The sequence below is a fragment of the Haplochromis burtoni genome, unplaced genomic scaffold (assembly GCF_018398535.1).
Source record: "Haplochromis burtoni strain Fernald_Lab_line unplaced genomic scaffold, NCSU_Asbu1 Contig_282, whole genome shotgun sequence".
In the NCBI taxonomy this organism is placed as follows: Eukaryota; Metazoa; Chordata; class Actinopteri; order Cichliformes; family Cichlidae; genus Haplochromis; species Haplochromis burtoni.
In genome coordinates, this window is record NW_024582643.1 from 429,589 (window position 1) to 441,144 (window position 11,556).

An 11,556-nucleotide genomic window follows, 5' to 3' on the forward strand; every position below is an offset into this window, starting at 1 on the left:
TTTCTGATTAAATAAATTATGAAAACATTTGATTCGTTGTTTACTTTTTATCAAATATTTTCTGGTAACTTTCAGGCAGGAAAAGAAGGTCATGAAATCCAAACTTTGAAAGAAAGAATCCAGTTTATTTCACATGATTACAGATTACAAACATCAACATAACAGCTTCAAATTCTGACGTTTTTCCAAAATGTTTGGGAAACGAGAAAAACCAAAACTTCTATACATTAAAAGTTACAAACGTAAAGAGTAAAAATGGTTAAATACTGAATGAAATCATAAATAATCTGACCTTTGGCTCGATGTGAATGAACAAAGATTTACTCTCAATGTTTCTACATATAATAACGCTTTTCTGTCACCTGGTGAAATATGCTGACGACACAGTTCTCCTGTCACTGCTGTCAGGCCCTCACAGGACCACGGGCCACGAGTTTGTAGAGTGGTGTGACAGCTCCAAACTTGAATGTGAGCAAAACCAAAGAGAGGCGTCGCCCAGAGGGGAGGCATTGAAATGCGGTGGTGACCTTCTCCAGCAGGCAGAGGGATCTGGCTGCTTCAGTCACAGGAAGCCAGTGGAGGTAGTTGAGGAGTACAAATACCTGGGAACCATCTTTGACAACCTCCTGAGATTCTCTGCCAACACAGAGGAGATTCTCAGGAGGTGCCACCAACAGCTATACCTCCTTAGGAAACTCAACTCCTTTGGAGTCAGCAGCCCCATCATCATGACTTTTTACGATGCCTTCCTGGAAAGCATCATGACCTTCTCCATCAGCTGCTGGTTCCCTCCCTCAGCCTTCATACAGGAACAGCCTGCAGCGCACTGCATCAGCGTGCTCTACAGTCATCGGCCTGTCAGAACTCTGGCAGGTTTTCAGCCAACAGGCCTCAGACAGGCAGCCAAAATCATCAACGACCCCGCTCACATTCTTCTCCCCGCATTTCAATGCCTCCCCTCTGGGCGACGCCTCCGCTGCATTTCCTGCAGGACCGAGAGGAGGAGGAGCGCCACCTTTGTTATTGTCTCACTCTTATTGCCTGTTTATGCCCTGGCCTTATCTTCATCGACATGATGCTCTGTCGTATCTTAATTGGGGATAATTAAAATTTTCTGATTCTTTTCGTCTGACCTGATAAATCCGCTGCATGCGCGCACACTGTTTGTCCCTCCGCTCCTCCCGTCCTGGCTTTACGAACCCGGATGTTGTTGGAGCGGACTCTGGGTTCAGAGTCCAGTCTGGAGCCGAACTCCGCTCCGCGAGTCTCCTCTCAGCTCCTCGCTGCTCCTCCGCCGTCATGCACAGGCTGAAGATCATTTCCGGACACCTGCGTCCCGGCGGCTCGTCGAACTTCAGGCGGGACTTACGGAGGTCGGACTGCGGCTCGGCGACAGCGGCGAGCAGTCGCAGCTCCCCGGAGGACGTGGTGGTGGTTCACGGCCGCAGGACCGCGATCGGAAAGGCCAAAAGGGGGGGCTTTAAGGTGAGTGCAGGTTACCTGCCAACTGTGGCGAAGGTGAGGCCAGAAAACCACGAAGTTTGCTTTACGGCCGTTTTTACGGTGATTTTCACTGGTTTTAAGCTGCAGTTCAGAGGAAACGTAAGTTAAGTCTCTTTATCATTAATCTTACTTTTTATTTCAGATTATTTTCTTTAGACGCGCTTTATTTAAGCAGGCGGCTTTAGGTTCAGAGCAGCTGTTGTTTGATCAGTTTTCTATTTGGAGACAAAGTTTACATGGATGTAAATACAAAGAAAATTCTCACAACAGTGTTTTATATATAAATTATTTGAATGTGTTGTTTGATATCACGCAGATTATTTTCTGTGAGGCTGACAGCGTGTGGTCAGGATGACCTTTGACCTCCAGTCACAGCGCCTCACTTTATTAATATTTTTAAGGTTGAAATTCGGGCTCAAAGTTTAAACGTGTTTTGCTGTGGTGGGCGCTGTGGGATCTTTATTTATTTTCTGCCTTGCTGTGAATAAAGTCCTGTTTAACTCTTTCCGCACCTCCAGGACACCACGCCTGACGAGCTGCTGAGCGCCGTGATGTCGGCCGTGCTGAAGGACGTCGGACTGTCGCCTGAGCGGCTGGGAGACGTCTGTGTGGGTGAGGCTTTGTCCTTCGCGTCTGCTCTGATGTGTCGGCTGACTCACCTGTCTGCAGGTAGGTGAAGATGTAACCTCTGTCTGTTCAGGTAACGTGCTCCAGCCCGGCGCCGGCGCACTGATGGCCCGAGTGGCTCACTTCCTCAGGTGAGTCTGACGCCTCTGACTCTCTCCTGCTGTTTGTCTGCGCTCCTCACCGCTCCGTCCTCCTTTCAGCGGCTTCCCTGAGTCGGTGCCCGTCTACACGGTGAACCGGCAGTGCTCCTCCGGCCTGCAGGCGCTCTTTAACGTAGCAGGTAACGCCGCCGTGCTCCCACTAACCCAACCGCCCAGTTTTTACCCGAATGACCGAATTCTGACCCGTGTGTGCAGGAGCCATCAGGAGCAGAGCCATCGACCTCGGCCTCGCCTGCGGGTGGGTTTAACACTCGATCCAGATGTTGTTAAAAAATTGCTCAAGTAAAGCTGAGAGTTTTAAACATGAAGAATATTTTTCATGTGAACAGGTGAAGTTTAATTTTTTAAAATAAACACACATAATGAACTATTTTACTTTTCTTAGCTAATTTATGAAATTTACTATGCCAGCGATGTACGGAGGCCCAGTTCTGCCAATAATTACCTCATAATTCATTAAAATGTTTATTATAAACAGTGAGTGAGTAGATGGTCGTGGTTTTAAAAAGTCCAAATGTGTTTTCTTCCTCTAAAAATTCTTATTTGAAATAAAATTAAGGAGTCAGGAAAATTACAGGCTAGACACAAACAGTTAATTTAGATCTCTTTGACCTTTAATCTGACATAATAATAATAATAATAATAATAATAATATCTGAATTTATAAAAAGTCACATTTGATTTAAAAACTAAACACAAATTGATCAAAAATACATTAATGTGGACATACCATAATAATCCTGAGCAGATCACAGTCATGGTCATACACTGGGATTAAGCTCCTATGGCAGCGTGTGGGCATGTTAACCGTTTTTATGACACACTGACAGAAGTGATGCGTTTCCTGTTTGTTTGCAGCGTGGAGAGCATGTCGCTGCGAGGGATCGGTAACCCGGGCGACCTGAGCTCCAGGCTGATGGACAACGACAAAGCCAGAGACTGCATCATTCCCATGGGGTGAGACGCTTTATAATTCCAGATGTTGTTTATGATCGTCGACGCGGCGAGCATCGGCGAATCAGATTGTAGATCCTGTCCAGCTGAAAGGAGGACGTTTCATAATTTATTGTTCCTGATTTCGCTGATAAACACTAATTATTCTCACACAGTGCTGCATGTGTGAGCAGACGTTCTGATCATAACCAGCTGCAGAATTTATCCTGAAGTGATTCAAAAATGAGTCACGTCACTCCTGACAGGCGTCACTTTGTCGGTTACCGTCTATAAAAAGCTGAAATATGACTCCCAGCTGAAATGTTAACGGTTATTTTTGTCTTAACTGAGACGTGTCGTGTTTGTTCTGCAGCATCACGTCGGAGAACGTGGCAGAGAGGTTTGGCGTCTCCAGAGAGACGCAGGACGCCTTCGCGCTCCGCTCCCAGCAGAAGTAAGAACGTCTCAGCAACACGCAAGAATCTCCTGCTCCATATTTTCACTCCGCGCGTGACATAAATAATCCGCTCGGTCCATCCCCACTTTAAGGCCAGCCCCCTTTAACTTTCCTCTGATTGGCTGCCTGGAAGCTTCTGTCCCCTCTTCTGTGACATCACAGAGATGCAAGAGCAGAAAAAACTTGAGTGTTTAGAGCAGCCAAGTCAAACAAACTGACGCATGTTTAGGATGGTTTCTGTTTCCATTGCAACCAAATCCCGGTCCTTCCTCCACACAGTGCGGCGCGGGCGCAGAGGGCGGGTCTGTTCGACCACGAGATCGTCCCCGTTACCACCAAGTTTGTGGACGACGAGGGCAAAGAGCGTCAGGTGACGGTCAGCAGAGACGAGGGCGTGAGACCGGGGACGACGCTGGAGGGGCTCGCCAAACTGCGTCCGGCCTTCAAGCCCGACGGCAGCACCACAGCAGGTCAGAGTGCGGGCGGGGCCGCAGAATGAATCTCGCTCGGCCGTCAGGAGCTCACGTGCTCGTTTGTCTCAGGTAACTCCAGCCAGGTGAGCGACGGCGCGGCGGCCGTCCTGATCGGTCGCAGGTCTGCGGTCGAGGCGCTGGGTCTCCCGGTGCTGGGGGTCCTGAGGGCCAGCGCGGTGGTGGGCGTCCCTCCTGATGTGATGGGCATCGGACCGGCGTACGCCATCCCTGCAGCGCTGCAGCAGGCAGGTAGGAAGTGTTTGTACGCTGACGTGTCCTCCTCCGACTTCAGATTAAGATTCATGAAAGACGTAATTAACCCAGAGATCTTTGTTCCAGTATCGTTAGCATGTTTCCTACAGGTTCCTGCCTCCTCCTAAAGCTGGGAGGCGGGGCTTAGCTCACCCGTGAACGTGGAGGAAAGTGTGAGTTTGTCCAACATGTCCGAGTTCTTCTCTCTGCAGGACTCTCTGTGGCGGATATCGATGTGTTTGAAATTAACGAGGCCTTTGCAAGTCAGGTGAGTTCAGAGACGACGTATCGCTTCAGGCAGGTAGCTACTCTCCCCAAACGAACACTCCTGCCAGCAGGGGGCAGCATGTGAGTCTATATGTGTGTGTGTATAAACTCAATCCCTTTTTTAGTCTTATTGACGGGTCGCACACTGGCGTGGTGGGCAGCACGGTTGCACCACAGCGAGAAGGCGGGGCCTCTCCATGTGGAGTCTCTGTCTGTGGGGGTTCTCTCCGGCTTCCTCCCACAGTCCAAACAGTCAGTGGGGTTAACTGGTGATTCTAAATTGCCCATAGGTGTGCGTGTGAATGGTTGTTTGTCTCTCTGTGTTGGTGGTGGATTGGCCACCTGTCCAGGGTGACCCCGCCTCTTGCCCTATGGTAGCTTGGATAGGCTGTTAAGAATACGTGGAAGAGAATGGATGGATGGTCTTACTGACCAATCAGAGTCAAGCATGATAACATTGTTTTTAAATAAATATCACAGTGACTCTGTGCGCCACCTTGTGGTACAGTGTCAGTATCTCTTTAACACAGTACAGATAAAGCATGAAGTCATCAAAGCGTTTCCACATGCAGGAATTTACCCTTTGACCTCTCAGTCCAGACTTTGTTCATTTGCTTTTGTCTTTTTAAATAAAGATTATCACTTTAACCTTTGGCCCCCACCTCTGTCTCGCTGGTGGTGGTGGTGGCGTTTCCTCTCAGGCGGTGTACAGCGTGCAGAAGCTGGGGATCCCGCCGGAGAAGGTGAATCCGAACGGTGGCGCCATCGCTCTGGGTCACCCTCTGGGCTGCACCGGCGCCCGGCAGGTGGTGACGCTGCTCAACGAGCTCAAACGCAGAGGCAGGAGGTCGGTGTCGACGGTCACGCGTTCGCCTCCTCGTACGTTTGAAAACGTGTTCTCACTGTCGCCCTCTTGTGTTCCCCGCAGGGCGTACGGCGTTGTGTCCATGTGCATCGGGACCGGGATGGGAGCTGCCGCCGTCTTTGAATACCCCGGAGCGTAGCTGCTCAGACTGACCCGTCGCCTGAAACGCATCGATCAGTCGAGGCCCGTCACGTGACCAATGGAGTCGCTTCTGTCTCGCCCTTCATGTTAAACTGTTGGAACATTTCTAACTGCAGCTGATTCCGTGCCTTTGTTTCCTGATGATTGATCATTGATAAATCAGCAAAGACCAATAACTCACATTTACTTCCTGAGCTGCTCTGTGACATTCAGAGCTGCATCAGGTTCAGGTGTCTCGGTGACGCTCTGAAGGACCGATCCAAACCAGTGACTCTGCCTGTAATCTCTGTAAGAATAAAACATTTCCACATCATCTGAGGTCTCGACTGTTTAGACTTCACCGTCCTGTTTCGTGGTGTTCTTTACCACCAGGGTGCGCCGTTAGTGAAACGTCACAGTTTCCACACTGAAGCATCATCGAGGTCTCGTGTTTATTCTCACCACCTCTGAGGTGGATGTGATCAGCCTGGGAGGAGCAGGTAACTTGGCAACGACGGGCAAATCCTAGCCTCGTGACTCTGAAGTGCTGGACTGTTTGTAGGTTTTCTCCCCAACAAACAACAATGTCGACGAAACGTTTTGCGCCATCAAAGGCAGCTGTGCAGCAGCACCTGAAAGGCAGAGGACGATGCTAACCATCGCACAAAAACTTGGACTTCTCGACATGCTAAGCGAAGGTAGAAGTTACTGTTCTTGCTTCCTCTACTTCCGTACCGTTGACTCAATGTTGAATTCTCTGCAGCTGCTCTACTCTCATGTTCTGGACCTGAAAACAGGTTTCATCCTATAATACTGGACTCATTTTTCTACGTAGGTTTGAACTTCGAGAGTTTAAACAAGAGAGAAAAGTGTGAAAATCTTCACGCCTGTCTGAGAAAAGAGTATAAGGTGTGCAGTGAGGGGGTTGACAGCTTTAAAACATCTATAATCATTGTAAAAAATAAAGTTGGCTACTTCGTGGATTTCACCTATCGCGGCTTATTTTTGGAACATAACTCCTGCGATAAACGAGGACCGCTGTACCACCCTACCAAATCTCTTGCCCTTTGACCCCCAAATTTTCTTGATCCGTCTCTGTCTTGAAAGAGTAGTTGTCAAACAGCTAACAGATTATCTGCAGAGGAATGGCTCATTTGAAGAGTTTCAGTCAGGTTTCAGAGCCCAGCACAGAAACAGCATTGCTGTCATCTCCCTTCTGATGTCTTAGTTCTTCGCTGCGACTCTCTGCGATCCGGTTTCTAGGGCCGCCCTTTTCCCTTCCAGCTACAATATCCCCGTTTCCCAGTAACCTCTGCTGTTCAATAAAAACTCTTGTAAATATTTACACAGTGTGCTTGTGTCCACGCTTTGTGCGAACCTCAGGTTCATGACAGGATGATGGACCTGCTCAGCAGGAGAAAAACAGGAAGACGCCGGCTTTATTTTGTCCAAAGCAAATGAAGATCCTCACCTGTCTGTGGCAGGAAGGCTAACTGTAATGCTCGTTTCTCAAAGGATAAAATAAGTTGATTTAATCACAGCTTTGACTCGCACTGCATTTGTTGGACAGAGGGGAAAGAAAGTTGTAATCCTTCACAGTAAAACCTGACGGTCCTTGTACTCGGCCCCTCCCACAAACCTGCAATGCGACTGCTTCAACGTCAGAATCCAGAAATGAAACTGAGTGAGAGCTGCAGCTGAAACAAGAGCATTAAACTGTCTCAACAACACAGCAGAGCTTCTGTCCGACAGTGGTGAGTACAGATGACACGTTTTAGAGTTTTAGGAAATCCAACTGTAAACATGTTCCTTCTCCGAAGGATAAAATAAGTGTTCATTAGACGGCATTTGCTGAACAGAGAAAAAGAAGTTTATTGTAAAAATGTTCCTCTGTGATCACAGTGCCTGAGAAGCTCCCCACTTTCTCTTCAGGCAGATTTTACTTTGAAGTTCAGGTTAAAGCAAAGACTGACTGGGATGTAGGAGGGGCCACAGAGTCGATCAACGGGACAAAGAGCATGTCAGTGAGCCCCGAGGACGGTCTCTGGACTGTGTGGCTGAGAGATGGAAGTGAGTACAGTGCTTGTGCCGCCCCTCCGGTCCGTCTCTGTCTCCGGTCTGCTCCTGAGAGGGTGGGGGTGTTTGTGGACTGTGAGGAGGGTCTGGTCTCCTGCTGTGACGTAGATGCTGCAGCTCTGATCTACTCGTTCACTGGCTGCTCCTTCACAGAGAAGCTCCACCCATATTTCAGTCCCGAGCTTAATGATGATGGTACAAACTGCACCACTGATCATCTGTCCTGTCAATCAAACTGAGTAGAGCTAAGAATTTTTACTTTATTAGCAGATTACTTTATATTATGATTATTGTATATTACATAATTATATCTTTTTCTTTTGAAAGAGAAAGATGAAACTGATATTTTAATTAATCAAGGAGAAGGCAAATAAAAAATCTAACCAAGTATTTCAATAATGAAAAATAATTTTTGAAAAGTAATTTGTGCTCCAATTTTCTCCACTGCTGTGGGATCTTAAAGCGTTCACACAAACAGTTGGTCTTTGTGAGGTTTACTTTGCCTTTGCAGGCCAAAAACAACATAAAGAGGAGCAGCCTGCAGGCTGTTTGACTAATAAGACTTAGAATCATTTACAGAGACGAGTTCTCTGCACAACGTGGTCACAGAACAGCATACAAAAAGAAAACTTACTACTTCTTGTACTAAGAGATTAAACAGAGATAGAATATGATCCTGAGGAGCGCATACAGGTCAGGCTGAGGAGATCAGAAACTGTCCCATTACAACACATCGAAGATTTCCAGTAGCACCAGTGTAACGACATTGTATATTAAGAAAATTACAGACAAACATTTAGCTGGTTTAAGGGGTCATGTGGGCAGTTATGATAGTGTAGTGTGGAAAGGTTTGACTAATGATTTTAAACTTACTGGTTTTCCCAAATGTCATGTTATGCAGGCATGTAATGCAATGTTATATTTTAGCTTGACTTTAGTTTTCCAGATGTTGTCAGTGATCTGAAGTTGCTGTTTCATGTCCATAAACACGATGAAGCACATTTATCATTTATTTTTATTATTTAGCAAAAACTGATTGTAAAACAAAACTAAATGGAATCTAAATATGTGACAAATGTGTAAATAAACAATACTTAATGTAAAATGAGTGAGCAGTGATTTCCCATCTCTAGCTGGGATAGGCTGCAGCCCCCCAGCGACCCCGACAAGGGTTGACAGACGCACCAGCGCGTCCAAATCACATGACCAATTTAAGATGACATTTCAACAAGTTGCTGTCTGCAGTTCAACTTCTGTTGAAACTGGACTTCAAACTTTATGCTAATGTTTCTTCCTGATTTCTATCGTCACCTTCACTGCGGGAAGAAACTGTAAAAATTGCGTTTCCTAAGGCCAAAGCTATCGAGCACTTTGCTTGTGGCCTAAATAAATGTCAAACAATCAAAAAATGATATGGCAACATGTGGCAATTGGTTGTATAGGAAGAGGGAGAAGTTTTAGGGGTGAGGGCGGCGAGAGAGGGAAATTTTGACTGTGCCACTGTTTCTGTGCCATATTGAATGATTTGGTTAATTTAAAATAATGCAAAAAATGATTGAACCTCAACCAAGTCAATCCCAAACTGTGCACGAGGGCTTTTCGCAGTGCGGGCGAGTACGTTTGATTTGAGAGATTTTTGTAATTTTACAGTTTTAAGCAAAGATGCATTTGATGATAATATGCACATTAACGTGTGCAATTCAGTTTTGGCCTCCATAAAGTAAGAAAAAGGACGATAAGAATATAGGCCAGACAAATTCAAGCAGCCTGAGTTTGTTCAGTCATTATTTGAAATACAGCTATGGATCTTACACAAATTGCATCGTTTGTGTGATTTACTCTGCCGCACAGAAACCTGACAGCAGAATGACGATGTTAGTTAAACTCACTCAGGTGTTGCTGCTGAATATTCCATGCTTGGCTTTGACAGTCTGCACCACAATGTTTTCAAACACCGGTGTGCAATGAATCTTGGGATAGGATACACCTGACCCATCCTTTAGATCTGGGGCAAAGGAGGACACCTTTGTGTGTCATATGTGGAGTAGCCTTCAATTCTTCAATGTGAGGCCCTCAAACTGGGCCTACAAAAGGATGTGGCCCCTGACTCTGGCCCGTATCCTCATTTGAATCTGTCTGAAACAAGTACTTTATAGTTACGCGAGGAAGAAAAGATCTGACTGTCATATTACCTTTTGTCTCCAGTCCCTGGCTTCCCTTATTATACTCTCCTATTTCAGAGACCCGTGCTCTAGTTCCACGCACCATGCGCGTTCCCCTCGTGTCTAGTTTCCACCTGTGTGTATTGTAAATAAAGTCTCGTCAAACTTGAGTCCTGCTGTCTGTATCTGCGCCGAGCTCCAGGTTAGGTACTGGCCTGCTGTGACATCTCCCTGCATACTTTTTCATTATTGCTTCTGACTACTCGGCCATCTAAAAGCTGACGTGTATCGTAAACCTACACATACGGTTCAGTATTTAAGGCTTGAGTCAGCTGAGACTGAAGACGTCACCTGGTTCAGTGACGTTTCTCCCACTGAAAACATCCAGATGAACAGAATCAGCTTTTGGAGATTTACTTACCTGGATGACTGAGCGTGCAACATTTATTACACAGACCCTCACACAAGTTCTTTGAGAAAAGAAGGCTGTAATAATCATTGCCGCTTCAGTGTATACTCACTCAACCACTTTGGAAGATGAACAGTAACTTCCACATTTTATATTTTTGTGTCAGAAAACTTCAGAGTTTCTAAATTCTGATTTGACTGTTCTGGAGAAGAAGAGGAGATGCAGTGACACCCCCATGATGTTTCTTCAGGAGATCGTCAGTGCAAATGTTCCTGGTCTGCTCCTGTGAATGTGACTGTCAAAGTGTGCCATTATTTATGGGGAAATAATGTAAAAGTGTTCAGTCGCTCAGGTCCTGCTCTGAGACTGAGAAGCTTCACTTGTCTGTGAACACTTCACTCTGTTGCTCCATCAGTGGCAGGAATAGTTAGGGTCATATATATTTAGACAGTGACACAAGTTTTGTTTTTTTTACCTGTTTATTCCAATTATAGTTATATCATGGACATGAACATAATGTGTAGACTGCCAGCTTTCATTTGAGGGCATCCACATTCAAATGGGACGAAGGGTTCGGGACTTTCAGCTCCCTAAAATGTGCCAACCTCTTTTTAAAGGGACCAAATGTAATTGGACACCTAACTCAAAGGCTGCTTGATGTGCAGGTGTGGGCAGTTCCTCTGTTATGTCATTATCAGTTAAGCAGATCTAAAGGCCTGGAGTTGATTTGAGTTTTCGTGCTTGCATTTGAAAGATTTTGCTGTGAACACACAACATGAGGTCAAATGAGCTCTAAGTGCAGGTGAAACAAGCCATCCTTAAGCCAGGAAAACAGAAAAAAACCTATCCAAGAACTTCCTACAATATTCAGAGAGGCAAAATCTTTGAGGAAGAAAGAAGGCACTGGTGAACTCAGCACCTGAACATCCACACAAGACAACAGTGGTGGATGATCGCAAAATCATTCCATGGTGAAGCCAACCAAGCGATATCCAGATCTACCATAAAGAGAAGACTGCATGAAAGTAAACACAGACAGTTCACTGCAAGGTGCAAGACACTCATACACAGGGATGGGTATTGATACGATTTTCACGATTCCATTTTCGATTCTGTTTAACGATTCGATTCTTTATCGATTCTTTTTTTTAAAAAAAGGAGAACACTAAGGAACACTTAGAACTTTGTTTTATATCTTCTCTTTGAACAAGACAGAAATTTAGGAGTAACATGGCCTTACAAACCCAGCAG

At 46.0% G+C, this 11,556-nt stretch overlaps 1 protein-coding gene across 1 annotated transcript; it reads left to right on the forward strand.

Moving 5' to 3' along the window:
* The first annotated feature begins 1,137 nt into the window (after nt 1–1,137).
* On the forward strand, nt 1,138–5,992 carry acaa1 (acetyl-CoA acyltransferase 1). Its single transcript, XM_005940465.3, has 12 exons — nt 1,138–1,485; nt 2,022–2,115; nt 2,204–2,261; nt 2,331–2,410; nt 2,487–2,529; nt 3,150–3,248; nt 3,598–3,678; nt 3,961–4,151; nt 4,224–4,403; nt 4,619–4,674; nt 5,375–5,520; nt 5,602–5,992. Exons 1-12 carry the CDS (start codon nt 1,150–1,152, stop codon nt 5,675–5,677), a joined length of 1,440 nt encoding a protein of 479 aa, XP_005940527.1. The 5' UTR covers nt 1,138–1,149; the 3' UTR covers nt 5,678–5,992.
* Nucleotides 5,993–11,556: the final 5,564 nt, after the last annotated feature.